This window comes from Cebus imitator, unplaced genomic scaffold (genome assembly GCF_001604975.1).
Source record: "Cebus imitator isolate Cc_AM_T3 unplaced genomic scaffold, Cebus_imitator-1.0 Scaffold27, whole genome shotgun sequence".
Taxonomy (NCBI): Eukaryota; Metazoa; Chordata; class Mammalia; order Primates; family Cebidae; genus Cebus; species Cebus imitator.
In genome coordinates, this window is record NW_016107342.1 from 2,776,119 (window position 1) to 2,800,438 (window position 24,320).

The following is a 24,320-nucleotide window of genomic DNA, read 5'->3' on the forward strand; positions in this document are numbered from 1 at the left end:
TTTGCCTTCTGGGTTGAGCGCTCAAGCAAAGTGTAAAAATATGCAAGTCATTACAGATTATAATCCAAGAGCCTTCTATGCCAGCCTGCAGGGTTTCCTAGCATCACCCACTTGGGTTGTCCCAGGTAAACAAGCTAACTCATCACTGCAGCTAGGTTTCTATACTTATTTCCAGACACTCTTAGATGCTCCAGAGGATAGCACATTCCAACTTCTCTTTGTAAGCTCCTTCTGAAGCAGGAAGCACACTTTGAGGAATCATTCCAGAGTTATCAGCTTTCTAGAAAAACTGTTCATTGTGCTGTATTCTTTATAGACCTTCATGATCAAGACCTATGTTTCTATCCCTTTCTACTCACGTGACTTTGGGCAAGACATTTAACCTCAAAAAATCTCAATTTTCTCACCTATAACATGGAGATACTCTTACCTTGTACATCCCAGCTATCTTAGAGTCACAGATGATTTAAATGAGAAAATGTATACCTGTCTTAGCAAAGTGGCAACCCATAGGTGCTGATAATTTAACTAGTTTCAGGCAAAGGCAAAATGTTTAGAACTACCACACTTGAGCAAGTAGAATGGCACAAAATCAAAAGCGTTTGCTGGATGGTGATTCTCAGATTCTCATTCCCACATTTCATGCAACAGCAGCAGAACAAAAAGGGCAGTGAATAAAAGAGGGACGGGACATGACTCTCAGTGGCCTGGCTCTACAGAGAGGACACAGAGATGATCTTTACGCCCATGTTCCCTTCTGCTCTCAGGGTGACAACACCACAGCCAATGTGTTCCAGCTCAGAGTGTCTGACTTCTTAGCCTTGGCTTTTTAAATGGGTTGTGAAGAGTGTTTAAGCAGGGAATGGCTCCACCATAATTAAAGGCATTAAATACCCAAGAGGAACGGTAATAGCTGAAATCAAGTACCTGCAGCAGCTTTTTCCACATAATGAAGCTCATTATAAAACAGGGACACTTGGTGATATTTTTCTTTCACCACGTTGGATATATAGTGCAACAGTGTTTGCTTCCTGTCTGTTGACTTTGTATCTAAGAGCTGAAAACAAAAGAGAGCAATGGTTAGGTACAAGAGTAAAGGGTAATGGGAGAGCTACCCCTCAGATGATGATTTCCCTCCCAGAGTCATTCACTGAGTACAGTCGCCCCTCAGGCTGGCCCATTCCCATAGGAGAGTGAGAATTCCATTTGTTCCTCAGTGAACCAGTGCACTGACGCTTAGCTGGCTCGAGGACTTTCCAACCAGGGCTTACAGGTATTGATCAACTTACCACCTATGCAACTTACGACCATTCAACTTTACGACCACAATCGCTAGCCACGACTGCTCCGCGTCTGGCAGCGCAAACATTGCCCAGCTGGGTGTACGACAGTGCAGACCAGCTTCCGGCAGCACTACCGTCTCCGCGTGCACCATTTCAACTGTACATATAGCCTACTCAACTTACAACCAAATCGTTTTACGACTGGTCCGCGGTCCTGACCGTGGTCGTAAGTGGAGCACTAGCTGTATACTTAACTATAGGAATGACTCGAAGCACCTAAGAATGGTTCACAGCTTTCCTCTACTCTAGTTCCTCTTTATCCACAGGTTCACTTCCCATGGTTTCAGGAAACCCACACGTTTCAGGTATCCAAAAATAGTAAACGGAAAATTCAAGAAATAAACAATTCATCAGATCTGAATTGCACACCATTATGAGAAGCATGATAAAACCTTGCACGTGCTGTTGCCATCCCTCCTAGACCAAAAGAATCATCCCTTTGCCCAGCAGATCCACACTGCAGACATTAACTGCCATTAGTCACTTAGCAGCCATCTGAGTTATCAGGTCAACAGCCGCCTACTGCAGTGCTCGTGTTCAAGTAACATATTTTATTTAACTGTTCTATGTCTGTCTATCTATCTATCTATCTATCTATCTGTCTATTTTTTTGAGACAGAATCTCACTCTGTCACCTAGGCTGGAGTGCTGCACTGGTGCCATCTTGGCTCACTGCAACCTCCACCTCCCGGGTTCAAGCAATTCTCCTGCCTCAGCCTCCTGAGTAGCTGGTATTACAGGCACCCACCACCACGCTCAGCTAATTTTTGTATTTTTAGTAGAGATGGAGTTTTGCCATGTTGCCCAGGTTGGTCTTGAACTCCTGATCTCAGGTGATCCACCTGCCTCAGCTTCCCAAAGTGCTGGGATTACAGGTATGAACCACCACACCCAGCCTATTTTATTTTTTAGTTATTGCAAATCTCTCCCTGTGCCTAATTTATAAATTCAACTTTATAACAGATATGCATCTCTAGGAAAAACCAGTGTATATATAAGGTTCAGTACTATCTGAGGTTTCAGGCATGCACTGGGGTCTTGGATCACAGCCCTAGTGGATAAGGGGGACACTGATTACAGTACCGGACTTACATGAACTCTCCCAGCTGTGCATCTGCTATCCCACCTTCCCTGCCTTAAAAGCAGGACAACTCCAATTTTAGTGCTCATCAAAGTGAAGAGCCAGAGGAGAAACAGGATGTAGAGCCAGCAGGTGTGTGCAGGTGCCTCCTACACAGCAGGGCTCCTATGCTCGTTTTTACATTTAGCTCAGCCCCTCCTTTATTTCCTAGCTTGTGACGACCTGAAACAGACATGCTTAACTGATCATGATCTGCTGGAGGCCAGAACGGTGACTGACAGGACACTCCTTATTAAACTGGGGACTCAACCCACTGTCCAGCCTTCTCATGTAGCAATCACGTTAAGCCTGCACAGCCTGGAGGGGGGCCACAGAGGATTTTCTCTAGTCTTGTTCACATTAGTTAGGTGACTTTGCAAATGAGAGCACCTTGCACGTAACAATAACAACAACAAAAGTTCAAGAAAATATAGAAAAGTTACTGAAAGCAGTTTGAAAAATTTCCCTAATTCCACCCAACCTCTGCTAACATTTTAGCCTATTTCCATTCAGTTTCTCCCCACGTAATTTACTTAGCTGAAATTCAACTGTACCTGCAATGCATATTCTGCTTTCTTTTCTAAACACAAAATCATCCTTTCTTGGAACACTCTTCATCAGTATGTTAACGGTGGAAGAATAGTTCACTGTATTAACTAGTGTTAAAGCACATTTAATTATTTCCCACAGTTAGACCTTTAGATTGTTATTAATTTGCAATTATAAATAAAATATAGCATGCAAAATTCAGACACTTGAAAAAAGATACCTAGAAATGGAAATACTGAGTCAAAGAATATGAGTAATTATAGGTTCTATGTGCTCTTTGTCAAACGGTATTCCAGAAAATTTGTACCAATTCATCTTCCCATAGCAGAAAGTGTTCATCAAAACACCCCCATTACCCTAACTTCTCTCCCAGCCATCTGTCCTTCACATAACTCTCAGATTTCTTTTAGTCCACTCACCAGATCTAAACTCTGAAGTTTGAATCCATAAACTGCTCCTCTTTTACTGCTATTCATGTAGTTTCCAAGGGCTAAGATGATCTGCAAAACAGAATGTGAAAACAGGCCCATCAGCACAGCACTCCAGGCACTGAACACAGCTCAAGTGGCCATTCACACCTACATACAAGAAAAACTGCACTTGCCTCCAGAATTTTCTTGAGTTTTTGGGACGACTTTATAGAGACAGATGCTGCTATGATCGCATGTAGTTGCTAGATTCCAGTCAATGAAAGGAAAAGAAAAAAAGACATGTTAAAAATGGGAAACTAATTCGCAACTGAATATTAACACAGAAGAAAGTAGGCAGCGGGCCTGCATTCAGAGCCTAAAGACTTCATGATGAGAGTCTACTTTTCCTAAGCATAACAAATTTCATTGTCTGGTTGGTCTTGAGTAATCATATTGTTACATGCAAGGTCTTTACTGAAACTATTCACAATAAGTAACATAGGAACCTTGCTTATAACAAAATCTGAAACCAATCTATAACCAGTAAGATTCAGGGTTAAGAGTCCACAGCTTCTTCTGGTAAAACTCAATTTCCTGTCCACCACCTCTAATCATGTCATACAATTAATATTTTTAAACCAATGAGGAGGCATCAAAAATGAAAAAAAGGGGGAGGGGAATATAACACCCTCCAGAAGTTCTCAGAACATGTTTTCAACAGACACATACTACAATAATCAGAAACCGAGCAATTTATTTAGAAACAGAATTGGAAGAGAGCTGAAGTTTATGATATTCATAAACTCCACCAGATTAACACAAGGGAATGAGGATGGTTGGCTGTTATGTCTATATCACCACAGTTTACTGTAACAAACTTCCAAGAAAGAAAATGCTTATGGTAAATTTAAAGTTTTCAGCAAAAGCTTGTAAATCTGCTCACTAAAGATAGGGCATAATTTTTAGAAATGAAAATCACATTTTCAGTCTTGCCAACCCGGCCAGAGGACTAGTATCTTCAGAGGGAAACCAAGTTTGAGAAAATGGTTTTCCTTGTCCTCTGTACTTCTGAAATCTAGAGAACATCTGTAGACACAATAAATCTAGGGAACATCTGCATTCTTTCGGGAGAATAGCAATATGGAATATGGAAATTCACCATTTTTCAAATTTACTTTGCATATGTAATGTGGAAAAGATGGCTGAAATAAAAATGCAATTTAGAAAGTTCTGGGAAGGACTCTTTAGAACCATCACATTGAGTGCAATTCTGGAAGAGACTTTAAAAAATGATGATTCCATATTTCTTTGGTCCCACTCTCCTGCCAAAGTCAGTCCACTCACAGGAGTCAGCATCTGAATGCTTTCAGCAAAGTTCCCAATGAAGGCCATGATGGTCATCTTCTGCATGAGCCTCTCGATTTTGCTAAACTGCATCATGAACCGATCTTCATCTGACAAGTTTTCCAAAGGCTTCCTTTCCCGCTCATAGAGCCGAAGCACTTTCACTTCATTCTCAGTTGGCAAGAACCGCATCAAGCATTCCACAAAGTCTACAGGCAGTGTCTTCAAGTCAAATCTGAACACAGAAGTGGAAAGATTAGCATTAGAGAGAAAAACCTCCTACCCACTTCTCGGGTTCATCCGTCTGGTACAGCTCATCAAATACCAAGTGAAGGAGCGTCAGATTTCCCCAGCTGTCCTGTGGAGTCCCACCCAGTGCTGGCTCTTGACTATGCCTCAGGTAACTTAATTGGTTCTTCCTGAAAACCTGGACCTTATCACAGTTGCCATTCTCAGTTTTTAGTGTACTGGCACAGTTCTAGACCTCTGGAATCAGGAGTAAACAAAAATAGGAAGAGGGAGAACAAAGGCTACAGCATCTGATGGTTTAGTGGTTCAAGGACATAGTTTAAAGGCACTGTGAAGTACTGCTAATTAAGGAGATTAACACTGTATACATCATTACAGAATATCTGGTGAGTTATGTAAAATATTTCAATTAAACCAATAGTCTGGTAATTTTTCTTCTTCTTTGGAAAAAAATGCATCCAAATGCCTGTATTATCTGAATGTTTTAGGTTAAGTGCATACATTCCTTGAAGTTCTTTTTGGATATATGCCTACTTTGAACAAATGAAGTATTTGTTACAATCTCTATTCTCTATTATTCTCTGGACAATCTTTGTTCAGCTAAATAGAATTACATTTAATCATCATGACAAGACAAACAAGATCTATACAGATTGAAAACCAGGCTGCACGTCAGGTTTCAAAGTCAGAAATCAGAAGAGACTGTAGGAGGCACTGGACTACTGGATTATGACCCTGGTTGAGGACAGAAAATTGGAACAAAGGATTTCTCAAGATCATTTACACCTCTAAGTCTCTAAATAAACTTTACAAGATACCAATTTACAAAGAAATGGTTCCTAAAACATTTAATAATGTCTTCATCACATTTGAAAGTCACCATGGCCACAAGAAGAATAGAAGGATTCTTCTAAAAGAGAATTAAAACCAATGCCTTCTATGCAGTTCAGGAATAAAACAATGAACTTTGTTTAAAATGTCCTGGAAGTACTAAAAGCAAAACAATTCACATTCCTGTTATGAATTAAAATATGCATCTGTATCATATTTGCATCTGGCGTTGAACTGTTTCATTCCACAAATGCCATCAAATTTGTATTCAACAAATACGGACAAAATCCAGATACTCAGGAGGAAACGGACATTTTCTACTTTTTCTTAACATCTGCCACACTCAGCTCAACTTTCCTTCTATGCAAGCATTGCTAGAGGCCCGCATAAGAGAGCAGACCAAGATAATAAATGATGTCACAATCCAGATGTTATTCTTCTAAAACAATTAGTTCCTCATTCTAATGCAACACTCCCCAGGGTGATTTCTGTTCCACCTCTTTCATGTTGGCATCGTATTCAACTTTGAAGTAGCACACTCAGAGTTCAGGAGGGCTCCGAAGTGTGGACATCAAAAATTGCTTCAGCTTTTATCTTGGGTCTTGCCTCACTATTGAAATACTTCTGTCATCTCCTAATTCATAACTTTCACATTTTCATTTTATCATAAACTTACTAGAATATAATTTTCCGGAATGCCCTGAACTTACACATGAATAGCTTTACATATCTCCTCGGCAGTCTTTCCAGCTTTCCTTAAAGTTATGGCCAGATTTTTGGCCCTGTTTGCTTCTAGTAATGTCACTTTGTTTGTTCCCTTCTGTGATATCTTCTGTTTGCTTGAAGAAAGATCAATGGCAGGACCTTGGGCTTTGGTCTTGAATATTTCCTCAAATTCATCCACATTTAAATCCTAAGGCAGAGAGGAATGACCATGGAAAATTGGATTATATTTAAAAATTAAGTCTAAAAGCCAACAGTTAGTTTCTAAAGCAAAGACCTTACTTTTTCTATTAAGTTGTCTTTGGCCACGGCTTGCTCTATTTTTCCTGTTTTTCTTAGGGTACAACTTATGGCACACACACAGAAGTGAACACAGGCCGGGTGCAGTGGCTCATGCCTGTAATCCCAGCACTTTGGGAGGTTGAGGTAGGTGGATCACTTAAGATCAGGAGTTTGAGACCAGCCTGGCTAACATGGTGAAACCCAGTTCCTACTAAAAATACAAAGAATAGCCGGGCGCGGTAGTGTGTGCCTGTAATCCCAGCTACTTGGGAGGCTGAGGCAGAAGAATTGCTTGAACCTGGGAGGCAGAGGTTGTAGTGAGCCATGCTTGCGCCACTGGACTCCAGCCTGGGTAACAGAGCAAGACTCCATCTCAAAAAATAATAATAATAATAATAAGAGAACATAAAAGTAGAATACTACCAATTCTAACCCAGCAATTGAACTGCTTTTCAATAATTAACTTGTATAGACAGCTGCCACAGATTAAAATTATCCATCAAATAAGGCAGTTAAGGATGATAACTGAGTTCTTACTCACTTACAGTCCAAAGGTTTTTACGTACTTCTCTCAATTAAGGGAAGGAATTACTATATCAGATCCATATTCTGTGGCATACACTGAAGAGGTTTAAAAGCATTTATTCCATTTTAACATAACTCTTTAAACAGTTTTAGAACCACCTTACAAAACAGCATCCAGTGTTATTCTCTTACATTACGTATCTGTTTCTTCTTTGTATCAAGAGACTTTTTTTTTGAGACGGGGTTTCACCATATTGGTCAGACTGGTCTCGAACTCCTGGCCTCAGGTAATCCACCTGCCTTGGCCTCCCAAAGTTCTGGGATTACAGGTGTGAGCCACTGGGCCCAGCCTGTATCAAGAGACTTAAAACACTAGTACTTGATCTGTGACACTTCCAGGCTAACAGAACACCCATGTTGGCTCTGCTGCACAGAGTACATCTCTAGTTTCTAACCGAGAAAAATACCTCCAGAATTCGCTCATCATCAATTTCATTGAAGACTGTCCCATTGATCTGATTGGGCTTCAAAGCAACCCAGTTAAACACCGGCATTCTGAACTTCGTCTTGATTGGCTTCTTAATTTTCACAGCTAAAGATGTCAAACAGAATGGAATTAAGATCCCACCAAAAGCCTATGACCCTCAGGAACAATCAGACAACAGTCCCTGCAGATGACACTTTAACACTGGAGGAAGGTTGGCAAGAGGCGTGCAAGTAGGTTTTCAAAGCTGGGAAACAACACACATGGCCTTGGCCAGGGCCATCTGAGGTCATCACTTGAGGTCATACACTGATGCAACGTTGTATTAAAAGCTGTCTAAGGGCCAAGGGTTGATTTTTTTTCTTTTAATTCTGGCAAATAATTTGCTGCATTACAGTTACAATATTAGGACGATGGTTGGGACAAATAAAAAGTGTTGGAGAGAAAAGACTTACTCATGTTAATAAATAGCAGAGAGGGCAAAAACTTGTCATTTTTTGACATCCTAAATTCTTGGTTGTAGACCACATATTTACAAACAAACCTTAGAAGATGATCGGGCTGCAGACAGTGGCTGCCTAGATTACCAGAGTATAAGCCATGAACACTGACTTTCCACCAGGGCAAGATCTTCTTGTGGGCAATTTGGATAATGAAGATATATTGGCTGCTGAGTTATTTCAAGTAGACTAAGGGCCATGAATGGCCGAAATGAGTTTTTGGGGTCTTGCTCTGTCACCCAGGGTGGAGTGCAGTGGCACAGTCATGGCTCACTGCAGCCTTAACCTCCCAGGCTCAGGTGAGCATCTCACCTCAGCCTCCAAGTAGCTGGGATCACAAGTGTGACCACCACGCCTGGCTAATTTTTATATTTTTTGTAGAGACAGAGTTTCACATGGTGCCCAGCTAGTCTTGAACTCCTTGACTCAAGCAATCTTCCTGGCTCAGCCTCCCAGAATGCTGGGCTTACAGGCATGAGCCATAATGCCCAGTCTGAGAAAATGTGTAAGACAACAGAACAACAAGAAAGGCACATACAGAGCAAGACTCTGTTTTAAAAATAAGGAAAGAAAGAAAAGAAAAGAAAAAGAAAGAAATCACCGGGCACAGTGGCTCATGCCTGTAATCCTAACACTTTGTGAGGCAGAGGTGGGTGGATGACCTGAGGTCAGGAATTCGAGACCAGCCTGGCCAACATGGTGAAACACCATCTCTACTAAAAGTACAAACATTAGCTGGGTGTGGTGGTGTGCACCTGTAGTCCCAGCTACTTGGGAGACTGATACAGGAGAATCTCTTGAACCTGGGAGTCAGAGGTTGCAGTGAGCCGAGATCGCACCACTGCACCCCAGCCCACAACAACAAAACTCCATCTCAAAAAGAAAAGAAAAGAAAAGAAAAGAAAAGAAAAGAAAAGAAAAGAAAAATCTAGAAATTGTATTGCTCCTCAGAAATGGCCACAGTCCCTTCCCCTTCTTTTTGAAAAACAAGTTCTTCCCAGGAGTCAGCTATGTTTGACTAGGAGGTGTCGATACATTCATTAAAAATACTGAAAACCTCTTACTAGAGAGAATGGGACCTATCTTTAAGGACCATGGGGAGTGCCAACTCCTCTCACTGTGAGGGAATAAGCTAAAATATATATACAGGGGTAATATATATATTATATAATATATAGGTAATGTATTTTAAATTATATTTGATCATTATGTATCATAAAGAAGTCTTCCCAAACCATTTAGCCATATACATTCACCCTCATCAGTCTGTCCTGGGTAGGCCACCACACTACTTGGGAGCTTCACTATTTGTCATTATTAGCAACAGAGGGAGGAGAACTTCAGCGCTTCAGTGCACAACAATATAAAAGCAACATTCGACTAAGCTTGTAGCTGCTGCTGGTCTGCCTCAGTTGGCGTTAACTGGGACAGACGGTACCTCTCATTCCTCCAGAGTTACAAAGGCCATCTAAACAACAGGAATGTCATCTGATACATCCACACAAAAGCATGCAGAAACACAGACACAGCTTTAGCCAAACCAGGCCTCTCCACCACCAAATGTGACACCTTTGTCCCCACTGCCCCACGTATCAGATTCCTCGCCATAGAGCATTTCGTCTATGCTACCTAGGAAAACAAATGTTCTCAATGGGACAAAGGAACAGACCTTCCTCTAGCACTTGCTCTGGCATTTCCTCTGGCACTTCGGTAATGTTGAGGGTCAGGGGAGCAGGGGAGGGGCTGCCAAGGAGTCTTTTCATAACCTGAGGTGACAGGTTGGTGCCCATGGCTCCCTACCTTCCTTCGCATAGACATGGCAGGCTCATGACGCTCGCTAGAAGTTATGCCATTTGCAGCCACCCTTCTAACTATTTAGCAAGGTCAGGAATAAGCCTGAGATCAGACACAGGCAAGAAAGTTCTCCTTCGAAAGGTTTTTCTGACTTTAACCAGAGTGGGAATGGGGAAGAGGAGGAGGGCACATAGGTGGCCACTGGACACACTGCGTCCCCATGGTTGAGGCTAAAGGTGGGTGAGTGTTCCCTGGAGAGGGCCAGAGACCAGCATGAGGGAGGGAGGGAATGGAAAAGGGGCACCTGGCACATTTTTTTTTGTTCTTTTTTCCCTAGAGGAGATCTAAAATAAATCCTTTTAGAGTTGAAGCCTCAGATGCAACTCTAAAAATTAAAAGCAAAAAAAAAAAAAAGAAAAACAACCTTTTTCTCAGAGGGAATGGAAGAGAGTATGGGAATCCAGGATGTCTGCTTCAAGGACGATAATCTCTTGTGTAGGTTCAACTAGAATGTGTGGGCAAACCTGGAATAATCATCAGCCACCACCAAGAATTCCCGCAGACACAAAGTCAAAATGCAATGGATCAAAGCAAAATGGAGTGGAAAGATGTCAAGGCACAGTGTGACCAACAGGAACACATGGCAAATACTCAACACACGCAGTGAGGAGCAACCTACAGAAAAGCTTGATTGGCCCATCTTTTGTGGAAGCAGAAAGAACAGAGAAAATACAAAAAAATTAGATATGGTTAGAGTCAAGTGGCTCAGCAGTTCACGCACTCAGCATAGAATCTCATGCTTCTGGGACACGTTTCACAAGGCAGCACAGAGCCAAAAATTCATTTCCATTCAGGCCTGCCTCCAAGACTCAACTATTTTGTTTTAAAAATTATCCTCTTTAGAAGAGGGAAGAAAAAAATTATTTCATTGTAATGGTACCAAACAGCAATACTGAACTGTGCTAGGCATTCCATAGGATCGGAATAATTTTTACGTGAAAAACAATCAACCGAAGTCCAAATTCACATTGTGAAGATCCAAGCACATCCTCCCAAAGAGACAGCAAAGGTTCCACCTGCTCAGCAGTCTGTCTCAGGTGACCTACCCAGGGAAAGGGAGCCAGATTGTTCTATCACAGACTTGAAGAAGTAAGCCTTTTTTCTCAAATGCATATTTCACCCTACTAATATTTTCTCTATAAAATACGAAGAAAACTCTCAACTAGATAAACTATGGGGCCCTCCTCTTGGCCTTCTGTCTTGACCACCAAGAACACACCTGCCCATTGAAGAGATAAGGCCCCACCCCACCCCCCATTGCCTGTGGATCCAGAGGCCATGTGATGTCACAGATTTCTGACTTCACAGGAGGCCTGAGAATATTAGCTCAGCTCTGTCTCTTGGTTCTACCGGGACATCCTGATTCTGTCTGGCCTCTTGGTTCCACAGTGAGAGACAGATTACTGAGCACACTAGCAAAACATCTCACCAAAAGGGCTTCAATCACTAAGTATTAACAGTCTAAATAAGGATGAGTATTAAAGAGGGATTTAAGGCCTTGCAGAAATTGCCTGATCTCAAGCTAGAAAAGACTCATAAGGCTCTTGTAATGCTTCCAAGACATCCCTCGTAGTATCACATTTAGTGGACACTTACGGAAATAAAGAGTTTCTCCATTTCCACCTAGTCCTTTAAATTGCATAAGCCACAACAGGGACCACTTCCAATTGTACAAACCCTAAAAGCAGCTGGTTATCAGCCGAGCACAGCGATCTATGCCTTAAAAGACTGAGGCAATTGACAGAGCCAACATATTTTTAAAATCAAGTAGTGGGAAGAGCCCAAGCAAAAAAAATAAATAGATCGATCATACAGGACATGGCCCCTTGGAAGGAAGCTTTAGACACATCTCAACGTCTGGCTCTCACTCGGCCAAGGCGGTTCTGAGTTCTATGTTAGTGCTCAGGTGCATGGAAGTGGGTGAGAAATCACACATTAGTGTTTGTCAGAGACAAAGGAAGCAGCCCCAAGTGAGACACCATGGCAGACACGTCTCACAGCAAGTGCTCCTTGGGGGCTACCGAGAGTGCCTAATCAGGGTGGCCAGGTGCAGGGGACAATTAGAGCTTTCCACACCCAGTCACTGACAACAGCCTGGTGATGGAACACATTCCTGGGGCTTGGTATGAGGTTTCTTGTTTGTCTGTTTGTTTACATTCCATAGTCCATCAGTTCCACGATGACTCTCCTCCAACTTTTCTCCTTCAGAAGTAATAAAAGTTCTAGAAGAAAGTGGTAGATGGGGAAGATCTTGAAGGATAGAAATAAGTCACCGACTTACTGTGAGCCTTACTATCAACTAGAATCTTGGTTGTTTCCCTGACAGTTTTATATAGAAGTCGGGGTGGAAGTAAAACCATGGATTTGATGTGGAATGAATTTATTCCAGGTGACTTTGGGGCATCCAAAAGGGCTCTAGTCATTGGAATGAATGAGCCCCGATTACCAGCTGGCAGAGCTGCAGATGGGAGCCTGGAAGGGATGGAGATCGGGAAATCTTTACAGCTAAGACTGTCTTTTAGACTGGGGGCAAAAGGCTCTGAAAACCATCACAGCCTTGAAAATAGAGGCTATGAGAGTGGTAGTTCTTCACTGAAAATAAAAGACCGCATGAACAGGCTCAACTAAATAAGGAAGCAGAATTACCACATGTCGTAGGGATGGCAAAGCCTAGAGCAATTCCAAATGCCAGGGTAACACTTCAGGACTGGGAAAATGGCTTGCAGTATCATCTTTGCTTCTGTGAGTCAAAACTAAGAACTTAGATGTCAAAGCATCAGAGTGACTCTCCTCCTCCTGCTCTGACCCCTACCTCCCATTTTATTTCTGGTGAGGAGAGGATGCTGTTTTCTATCTCCTGGTTAGCAAGAAGACATGAATTATTTGGAAGCATTTTAAGGCATGATAATATGGCTGTTGACAGCACTTCCTCCTGGAAGTTTAAATCCACTCTAGCAAATTCTGATGTTCTCAAATGCTCAGAAGGCATGCCTGGAAGCCTACATTGGGCAATTATACATAAAAGCATGTTTTTCTTTTATAGGTGACATCATAAATACCTTTAAAAAAAAAAAAAAGAGTCAGAAGCACTCAATGTCTGTGCCTAATATTGAGCTTTGTCTACTAGATGTGTCCAGAAAGTATCTGCTGAACCCACAGAAATGCACTGATCCTCAAGCAGGCAGTTTGTCTCTCTTCGATTCTCTAGATGGGATCAGTGGAAGGCAGGAAAATGGTGTGGGTGATCAGAACCTCCCATTTTGGGGGTGTGGTCGTGAAAAAGACTACTCAGAGCAAAATGCCTCCCATGCATGATGACATCCCCTCTGCTGGCTACGTCAGCAGGAATTTCTTATGCTAGGAGGAGATGCATGTCATTGCAAGAGACCTGGACTTTGAAAGAACAGCTTCAACTCTCTAAGACAGCATTTCTGATATGAGTACCTGGGTTTGAATTCTGTGCTCTTACCTGCTAATCCTGAGTTGAAAACCACTGTGGGTGAAGATGTTCCGGGCAGTGGGGGTGCAGAGGGAAGGGGAGGGGCTAAGGGAGGAGCTGGTACAGTCTCAGCTATAGGGCCTGGGAGAGGAGGAGGAGGAGGAGGGGGCGGTGGGGGAGGAGGAGGGGGAGGAGGGGGTGGCGGTGGCGGTGGCGGCATAGGTGGTGTTACTGGACCATTTTGCACTAGCAAAGAAAAAAGAAACGGATGTTGAAAATAGGAGAATGACTTTCCTGCAATTAAGCCACGTGCATATAAAGTCATCTGAAAACAACACACTTAAAAGGACAAAGGACCGTTTTCAAAAACCAAAAAATGTCCTCATTGACAAACGGGAAAAATATTTCAACATATGTGAAATGAGGATTTATCATTTTAATCTCAAAATGTAAACAGTTAAGAACTACTTGAGAAAATCAATTCTAAAAGAACATGCCAACAGAAATGGACAAAGGACAGAAATGGACAATTGGCAAAAGAAGAAACACAAACATTCCGATGTCACCTTAGTCCTCCTGCCAAGGTTTCTTACCTGTTTCAGGTGTGTCTGAAGAGGGAGGCAGTGGTGGTGGAGGAGGGGGCAGGGGTCCCGAGGAAACGGCCCCCGTTGTGGGTCCCACAGAGTTACCTGCTACCACTTCTGACCCCGTGGACAATGTGCCAGAAGCCACAACTGGCAGTATGGCGATATCCCCATCCCCTTTCTTCTGAATTTTAATGGTCCCTTGTTTCTCCAGTTCATGAATCTTTTTTTCCAGGGTAGACTGTCTTTGAATTGCTTCTTCTTTTTCTTTGACCATTTTTCTTAATGTATGAACTTGGGTATTTGCATCTTTGTAGATTTCCTGCAATAAAGTCCAAGGTCAAAAGTTTATCTTCACATAACATTCATACTTATTACCATTAGATTGGCAAACTGAGGATAAAGAGGAAAAAAAGATACTCACAAATGGGAATTCTATGGAATTCACCTAGAACCTATAAAGTCTCATTAATTATTAGTTGTATGCTAGTAATGCCTGTAATATATTCTATCTATTGTTGTTGGTAATGAAGTTCTTTCTGTTTAATAAATGCAGTTAGCTCAATTTTCCCTGCAGGTGGAAAGAAACAGAGCAGAAATGACCCTGAATGCTGACTCTGGAATATCCTGAGGCTGCTCCGGTGCTGCATGTTTCCCTTTCCTTCAACATTCATTTGTAACTCTTAGATCCACATATCAGCTAACAATAGACAAAAGGGCCCTAAATCAGACTTGGATACAAATCAGACTGGGATTAAAAATCTGCAAAGCATGGAATAATCTACTCATGAGTAACCAGGGGCTGACCGTTCCTGAATGGCTTTCTCTGGCCCTCACAATGCCCCCTTGACCGAGCTCAGGATAGCGATTGTTGCAACATTTTCCCTTCCGTAATGCAGTTAACAAAATAGGCCAAAGCTTCCCTTCACTAATTACTTACTTCTGTCTAGGTTTTTAGCAGAAAACAAAGAAGTTACAATTTTTAATTCAAAGGCTGTCCTGGTTCCTTTTATAAGGGGGGCCCACAGAGGTTCTAGTGAAAGGGTTTTATGGAACTGAACTTCCTTGCTGGGCCTTGTACAAGCGATCTCTCACCACAAACCTCCAGCAAGCAGGAAAACATTCTTCACACCCTGTCTATTATTAATAATCTAAGAGTCTGAAGTTGAATTGAGTCCATATGCTACAACTGTGTCTCAAAGGTGTGCCAGAAAATAAATCTCCTAGACTGAACTGTAGGACACGTCAGGATATCAGGCAACACACAGAGACACGATAACCATCACATAAAAGGTGCCATTTCATCAGCAGTGGTGTAAAGACAAGCCACTCGCCTTAAAGCCCTCCAGGCATTTTGGTGTTCTTACGTTCAGCAAAATTCCAAGTACAGGGATGGCACTCCATAAATACCTGGCACGTAAGGTAAACAATACTAAGGCCACATAAAATAGCTGGGAGTAGCTGATAATAGAATGGATTGGTTTTGCTTTGCATCCCCCGCCTTTTTTTTGGTGAATGCCATTAAGCCTAGCCTGTGTTGTAGTTCACTGTTTCCACAGCAACCACCAAATCTGGTTTTGAGTGAAAGCAAAGCAAAGAAATACAAAGAAGCCCAAGTCCTAATAAAAATAAATAAGTGGCATGAATTAAATCCATGCTGTGTTTTTATTTCCAACCAAATGGGTGTTCCACAGAATTAACTCAGCCTTCTCCAGATGGGAAAACATCGCTGCTCCCAAAATCTGTGATAAGGAAACACTGAACCCCCAGTATCTGATTGCACACACATGTGTATACACATGCCGACTGTGTGTACTTTTCATCTGAGCATCACCTCGGAAACATTTTCAATAAATATGCTGCATCAATGCATTCCTCTGAAATGAATGAACTCAGCGTTCAACTGGATGAAGCTGGAGTGAGTGCATTCCCTACCGTGCCCATCTGGGCGGCTATCATCCTCACGCTTACCCGAACAACATCCAGCTCCTTGTTCCTCTGCATGAGTTGCTTTTCCAGTTCCACAATCTTGGACATGGCTTCATTCTCTGTGTCTTGCAGTTTTTCAGATAACTGGAAAATTTTGAAAAGCAAGCTGTGTCACAATACAGGATCATCCCGGTCAGGCCCTCAGTTCTCAGAAAGTGCAGCTCCAAGGTCATGAGGGGCCAGGGCCCGCCAGGACCCTGCATGTGTTCCACAAGTTGCTTTCTGGAAATGGTAATATTTATAATATGGTTCTGAATACATATTTGTTTCTACCAGGAATTAATAACTTATACATGATTCTTAATAAGACCTTCATGTTAGCTCCTTAGCGTTTAACATACACAGTGTGCCTCCCTCCATTTCTGCAGGGGCGAGCAAGAGTAGAGACAGTAAGTAGAAAGAGAAGGGAAAGTCCACCTCCATCCCCCACCTCCATGCCAGGAAAGGGCCACCAGGCTAAAGCTTTTGAAAGCTGGTAACATATTAAGCTTGAATCTTTCATTCTAGGTAGCCAGCTGAAAAACAATTACTGCTTGGTTCGATCCAAACTATGCAAATAATAAACATTGGTTGGGCACAGTGGCTATGCCTGTAATCCCAGCAATTTGGGAGACCAAGGTGGGTGGATCACCTGAGGTCAGGAGTTGGGAGACCAGCCTGGCCAACATGGTGAACCCCGTCTCTACAAAAAAATACCAAAATTAGCCGGGCGTGATGGAGTACACCTGTAATCCCAGCTACCAAGGAGGCTGAGGCAGGAGAATTGCTTGAACTCAGGAGGCAGAGGTTGCAGTGAGCCAAGATTGCACCACCGCACTGCAGCCTGGGTGACAGAGTGAGACTCTGTCTCAAAAAAAAAAAAATAATAATAATAATAATAATAAAAGTTATTTAAGGGAGTCCATTTAAATAAACAGATGACCTGCTACAAAAGTGACTACATAAGTATGGTCATGCAGTGTTGGCTGAGGAGAAAGCCATGGTGAGCCACGTGTTAAATAGCTGCTGTTCACATAAGGCCCTAACATTGAGCAACTTCTGATCTCTAACATCTCACTGAAACACATTATAAGAAAAGAAAACCAGGGAGGCAAAGTAAGGAGGAAGAGTGGCGATTTACACTGATCAGGTTCAGAATATAACACAAATCTTCTAAGGGAAGATATACTGGTCCTGCAAAATTCTCTTTTTAAGCGATGCCAACTGGGTCACAGCAGCACTTTTAAAGGGAGGGTTTTTGGTTCATCAACTTGGCTTACCCACAGCCATGAAGACTCCTATTTTCAGAGTGATGGGGAAAGCTGAAGGCAATTGAGCATATGCAGTACTCTTTAAAAGAATGTGGAGAAAAATAAATGAACTGTTCAAAGGAGAAAATAATATTCCTCCAAAAGGAGACACTTCATTTTATAATCAAGGAAAAAGTGCCCATCAGATTCACCAAGAGAATCTGGTCTTCATAATGCTTCATAATGCTTGAGAAGCATCATTTTTCTGTTAATTCTTTTAATATTGAAATATGTGGCTAATGAATGAACAAATAACCTCTAAAGGCCTTTACAGTCATATTCAAATCAGTCTATATGGCAAGAAAAATCCCTCAAAAAAAATGAGACCCCGTCCTGTGAAAGAGCTGACAATGATACTCTGGACATTCTTCTTCAAAGAGGATATGTGAGAAAGCACACTGATGTCCTTGAAAATGCCTATTGTTGAAATGACTCTATTTAGAATTTGAGTGCTGTAAGACAGAAATGTTCAGACATGCATCACAAAGACACTAGCTAATCCTGTCCATGGGCTTGTGTGGACATAGCTGATAAGAAGATACCTCTTCACCTCAGGCCAAATTCCCATATCTCATTTCCCTCTAATCTTTTAGGTAATGCCAATCATCAAATTCCCCCACTCTGCTTGAGCCTGTAACCAAGACTGCCAGGAAATGCACCTCAGCAGAAACTGAGCAATTAAGTGAGCTAAAGCAAAGCAATGGGTTCTATTTCATTTTACATAACACATCTGCCTTTGGAAAGAACCCAGAACAGCTTCTGACAGCTCTCTATCACAGGGCATGGCCCATTCCTACACTCCAAATCCTTTAATTTACCACCATAAAAGCTGACATTAATTCTGCTTTGCACCCAGCTGAAATGTAAGCAATTTTTCCTTTTCTGAGATGTAGTTACATGAGAGATGTTTTCTTCCAGTTCTTCCACCCTCTCCAAGGCGGCATTCTTAGTTTCAGCATCTTCCAGCAGAGCTCCTACATCAAAAACGTTGTCCAGGTAAGCCTGGATCTGGACCTGAAGCTTGTCACTCTCGGTGTGCTTCAGCTTCTAAAAACCAGAATAGGAGAGAGCGTGGTGTTAGCTTATCTGTGGAAATAGAACATCATTTCCCAACAGTCTGCGTGGTTTTGGTTTGTTTTGAGATAGAATCTCACCCTGTTGCCCGGCTAGAGTGCAGTGGCCAGATCTTGGCTCACTGCAACCTCTGCCTCCTGGGTTGAAGCAATTCTCGCCCCTCAGCTTCCCAAGTAGCTGGGATTACAGGCACACACCACCACACCCAACTAATTTTTGTGTTTTTAGTAGATATGGGATTTCACCATGTTGGCCAGGATGGTCTCAATATCCTGACCTCGTGATCTGCCCGCCTCCGCCTCCCAAAGTGCTGAGATTACAGGTGTGAGCCACCGCATCCAGCCAGTCTGTGTGTTTTCTTTGTGACAAATAGTCCAACCCTCTCCAAGATAGAGCTTAACATGTCATCTTACTTAACCGAATTATGGAGTGACTGCCTAGGGTCTATCATCAGATGACTTTCTGGTGAATACCCTCTCCCAAATGCACACACATTTTTCCTGGAATCCTTACTGGCCCAGGTAGTTATATTCCAATCTAAACCATTTTGATATACGTGAAGTTGAGACAACAGAAAAATTAAAAGCAGCTTCGACAGGTTATAGTCACAGTCACATAAAACCTGAGGGTTGGGCCGGGCGCAGTGGCTCAAGCCTGTAATCCCAGCACTTTGGGAGGCCGAGGCGGGTGGATCACGAGGTCAAGAGATCGAGACCATCCTGGTCAACATGGTGAAACCCCGTCTCTACTAAAAATACAAAAAAATTAGCTGGGCATGGTGGTGCATGCCTGTAATCCCAGCTACTCAGGAGGCTGAGGCAGGAGAATTGCCTGAACCCGGGAGGTGGAGGTTGCGGTGAGCCGAGATCGCGCCATTGCACTCCAGCCTGGGTAACAAGAGCGAGACTCCGTCTCAAAAAAAAAAAAAAAACCTGAGGGTTATCTGTGTAGTAGAAAAGACTGGAGTGTTTGGTATCTTACCTGGGTAGTGACGGCAGGGGATAGGTGGGGTAGACACTGACAGAGTTTATACTTAGCCTTGGGGATTATTTTTAGCACAAATTGCTAGAGCCCAACTTCCATACGTCCCTACCTAAGTCAGTATACAGCATGAACAGCTCAGGGCTCCCCAAAACAAATCAAACAGCTTTCCCCAGTTCACTGTCTCTCAAACTAGGCATCCTGCGGGGACTCAGCTAGCTTTGGAAATTAGAGGTCAAATAAATCAATGAATCTCCACTACAAGTAACATAAGTCACGACTTTCCCTGGGAAACAGATGAGTGGCTAGAATACCTGGCACATGGAGGATGCCAGGAAACATTTATTGAACAAATCAATGGCTACTTTAAGGCTGAGTTTTTGTAAACTAATGAAGCATACGTTTACATTAGTCATCTATCCACCTCTAACGGGATTCAGAGTCAACACACCCTGAAGTTAAAGAAATACAGTTTTGAAAAAATTTTAGATTTTTAAGAGAAATTCCACTCTACATGAATTTTCAGATAAATGGATTTTCCCGTAGATTTAATCTGGAATTCTACAATACAGCTTATTCTGAAGACAGAGTGTTCTGCCTTCATTTAGGAGTCACAAGTGAGAATGGTTTCTATATAAGGGCAAAGGCTAGAACAAAAGGAGAAACAGCTTAATGGGACTTTACATGAGATTCACAATGAGTAACAGATGTTCAGTGATAAGTCAGTACCTGCCATTATAATCTAGAGCATAAACAAGCTCTGCTCAGACACAAAACCGAACCCGGAATACTACTAGGAATTTATACACCCAATTTTTATTCAAATACTGATACTTTTAGAGCATAGGAGAAAAAAGCGTAGACAAACCTTGATCTCAAGGTAAAAAAGAGTCTTTCAGTACAATATTCTACCAGTGAGATAAAAGAGTCTTTAAATAAATAGGAAACAACACTTTAGTGGAAATCTATTAGGCCTCTCCCCGAGTAGGCTTTAGACAACATTATGTCCGTCTATTCAAGGGCAGCCCAGCCAGTGTAGGAAGCAAGGCCTTCAGGTTGAGAGTAATGACCTCTGTGATTCTGTTTTCCAATAAACTGAGGGTACAGTCTGTGTAATCCCTTGGGTTTATCTCTAACAAAGATGGGCAACTGAATGCTGGAGATGCCCAAAGGAAGTATTTCTATATTCTTCATAGCTAGAAACAGCCTTGAAATTGAGATTACTGGTTGGGTGCCTCACTTGAGGCAAGAGTTTGAGATTAGCCTGGCCAATATGGTGAAACCCCATCTCTACTAAAAATGCAAAAGTTAGCCAGGCATGATGCCTATAATCCCAGCTACTCAGGAGGCTGAAGCATGAGAATCGCTTGAACCCAGAAAGCAGCGGTTGCAGTGAGTTGAGATTGTACCACTGTACTCCAGTCTGGGTGATAAAGTGAAACCCTGTCTCAAAAAAAAAAAAAAGGAAAAACAAGTCAACAATTCTTGCTCTGTCACTTGACCATTCCTATATGAAAGAGAAAACAAAACTGCTTGGGTCCTCAAGTCCATTTCTTTTCCTTTTTTAGACACAGGGTCTCACTTTGCTACCCACACTGGAGTGCAGCGGTACAATCACAGTTTGTTGCAGCCTTGAAATCCTGGGCTCAAAAGATCCCCCAGCTTCAACTTCCCAAGTAGCTGGGACCACAGGTATGTACCACCACACCCAGCTAATTTTTTATTTTTTGAGACAGAGTCTGGTAGGCACCAGGCTGGAGTGCAGTGGCGTGATCTTGGCTCTCTGCAACCTCGGATCACTGCAACCTTGGCCTCCCGGGTTCAAGCAATTCTCCTGCCTCAGCCTTCCACGTAACTGGGACTACAGGCATCTGCCACCACACCCAGCTAATTTTTGTATTTTTTTAGTAGAGACGGAGTTTCACCATATTGGCCAGGATGGTTTCGATCTCTTGACCTCGTGATCCGCCTGCCTCAGCCTCCCAAAGTGCTGGTATTACAGGCGTGAGCCATCGCGCTCAGCCCACACCCAGCTAATTTTTTAGTTTTTTTATAGATAGGGTCTCACTATGTTGCCTAGGCTGGTCTTGAACTCCCAGGCTCAAGTGATCCTCCACCTCACCCTCCAAAAGTGCTGCAATTACAGGTGTGGGCCATCAGTCTTTTCAAGGCCATTTCTGATTTTCGCATCAAGTTTCTGTTTCTTAACTGAAGAAATTCAGGGAACTGACTAAACACTTCTACAAGGGAATAAGAAAAAGGGAAACTTTAAACCTCCTCCTATGAACTAAAAGTAGAACTTTCAAAGCCACAAACACTATAAGCAGAATTTAGCAGCTTCAGGAGGAAGTCTCTGGTGTCCATTTCCTCATTTTTTTTTAATGTTCTAAGCACTGACTCATCACTCTACAGTCTTGGCTTGACTTTCCCTGCCCAGATGGGGTCCCCAGAGTAACCAAGAACACAAATTGCCCAATAGCCCAGATGAAGGATGCAATGAGACTTGACCCAGACGAAGCTCAAAGGCAGAGAAAAGCTGGAGCAAGGCTGCAAGAGGTTATCTGACTCCCTTACTAAAAGGCTGCTAGCAGAAGGTGGCCTGAGGTCCCAGGAGCCCTGCAAGAATCCAGCTTCTTTGGCAGAGTACATCACTCAGCTCGGTTCCCTTTAACTAGCACTACAGTAGTTGACTGCACAGAGCTCTAAGCATTCTTTAGCTGCTATGGAAGTGTACCTTTGAGGGTAGGCAATAAGTCAATTCTTATATGGGAGCCAGAGGTTACAATTATACTCACGTCCAAGTATTCATCCAGGCCTAATTTGGTAAACTCATATTGGAGGTGAACTCTGAAATTCATATCTTCTACTGAATGAACTACAATATTAATAAACTGCATAGAAGCCACCTGAAATGAAATTGTCAAGGGGTTAGATGGGTTATAGGTTTTTTTCGCAGTTTAATTGTAGATATGTGCTTTCACTTTCACAAAGGAGGCTCACTTACCAATCTCCTTTTCCTTCATTTCACTTGTTCTTTAAAAATATTTTATAATCATTTTTAAATTCAAAAGTCACAGAGGCACCACAATAAGATACCACTTTACACCCCCTAAGGCAGCTAAAATAAAAAAGGAATACAATAACAAAAGTTGGCAAGGATGTGGAGAAATTAAAACCCTCATCCATTGCTGGTGGTAATGTAAAAAAGGGTAGCCACTTGAAAAAGTGTGACTGTTACACAAAATGATAAACATAGCGTTATCATATGACCCAGCAATTCTGCTTCTAGATACACAGTGAAAAGAAATGAAAATATACATCCATGTAAAAACCTGTACACAGATGCTCATAGTAACATCATTAATAACCAAAAAGTAGCAAGAACCCGGTGTCCATCAACCAATAAACAAAATGTGGTATATCCATACAATGGAATATTGTGAAACAATAGAAAGCAATAAATTACTGACACATGTTACAACGTAAACTTGAAAACATGTTAAATGATAAAAACTAGTTATAGAAGACCACATGTTGTATGATTCCAATCATATAAAACATCCAAAACAGGTAAACTATTGAGATAGAAAGCAGGTTAATGGTTGCCTAGGGCTGAGGGTGGGATAAATGGGAGTGACTGCCAATGGATACAGGGCTTTTTTGGGGGGCCGGGGTGGGGGGGAGGGAATGACACTATGTCCTAAATTAGATTGTGGTAAGGGTTGTACAACCCTGTGAATAGGCTAAATAGGCACTGGATTATAAATAAAGTGGGTGAATCTGATGGTATATTAATTATATCTCAGTAAAAGTCACATAGGTATATAAGACAAGCTGTGTAAATTATAGGTATGTTGTACAAAATGTAAAAATTATTACAAAGAACATTAAGAAGAACATTTAAATCGCCTACAATCTCACCACAAGGTAACCATGCCTAAAAATGTCCTGTGAGCTCTGCCCTATCAACAGGATAGCAACAGACACTTGACCCATTTTTCCACATAATCAACCAGCTTCCACTCCCTAGAAGCTTGGGATTTGCTGCTTTCTCCCCACAACTGCACCAGTGGTGAGACCTGCCACAGAGAACACCAGTCCCGGGTTTGATAAATAAAAGAACAGCATTCAACAGATCTAATTTGCTTTCCACAGTGACAGTCAGTCTATTTATGGTGGAAACATCTTACTAATGCTTTCCCTCCACAGCTACTGCTCAGCAGAGTCTCTGGCAAGGAGACAACATGATTGAAGGATACAGAGTCAAACTTAACTCTGAGAACCACCTGACTCCTTGTCTCTCTCCAAACCTAATTTCCTTTATCTTTTAAAAATTGTTTTTATTGAGTTAGAGTCTTCTTTGAAGATATGGTATACACTGGATATCTTTGGAAGATGTGTAAAGTCTCTAGCTTACAAAAGGACTCTACTGCAATTTACTAAAAAAAAAAAAAAAAAATGACTGAGTTCTGTCACTAAATGTGCTTTAAAAAATATACTTAAACACAGGCATGTACAAAATACAAATTAGAAAAATATTTTTTTAAAAAATTGTCAGTTTTTGTTTTCTTTTGTCCACAAAAAATACAGAAAAAGGATAAAATGTCTTATACTACATTTAAAAAATTTATACTATATGTTATGAGGAATATGTTGTTTTGGAGGTTGTGCAACCTAATTGCATTCCCAAGACAGTTTGTCAAAAGCCTCATTTTCTGGAGAGAAAATATGGTTGGATTCTGGCATCTTT

General features: G+C 41.9%; 1 protein-coding gene across 1 annotated transcript in view; it reads right to left on the reverse strand.

The window, feature by feature from the left end:
• FMNL2 (formin like 2) overlaps positions 1-24,320 on the reverse strand; it is a 319,858-nt gene that overhangs the window by 16,697 nt on the left and 278,841 nt on the right. The window contains exons 11-21 of the mRNA XM_037736626.1: positions 22,366-22,476; positions 18,413-18,562; positions 16,209-16,310; positions 14,247-14,559; positions 13,684-13,899; positions 7,844-7,968; positions 6,557-6,759; positions 4,767-5,001; positions 3,617-3,685; positions 3,432-3,512; positions 928-1,057 (exon numbers count right to left, since the gene is read on the reverse strand). Coding sequence (XP_037592554.1) covers positions 928-1,057; positions 3,432-3,512; positions 3,617-3,685; positions 4,767-5,001; positions 6,557-6,759; positions 7,844-7,968; positions 13,684-13,899; positions 14,247-14,559; positions 16,209-16,310; positions 18,413-18,562; positions 22,366-22,476 — 1,735 coding nt within the window. The remainder of the gene's footprint in view (positions 1-927; positions 1,058-3,431; positions 3,513-3,616; positions 3,686-4,766; positions 5,002-6,556; positions 6,760-7,843; positions 7,969-13,683; positions 13,900-14,246; positions 14,560-16,208; positions 16,311-18,412; positions 18,563-22,365; positions 22,477-24,320) is intronic.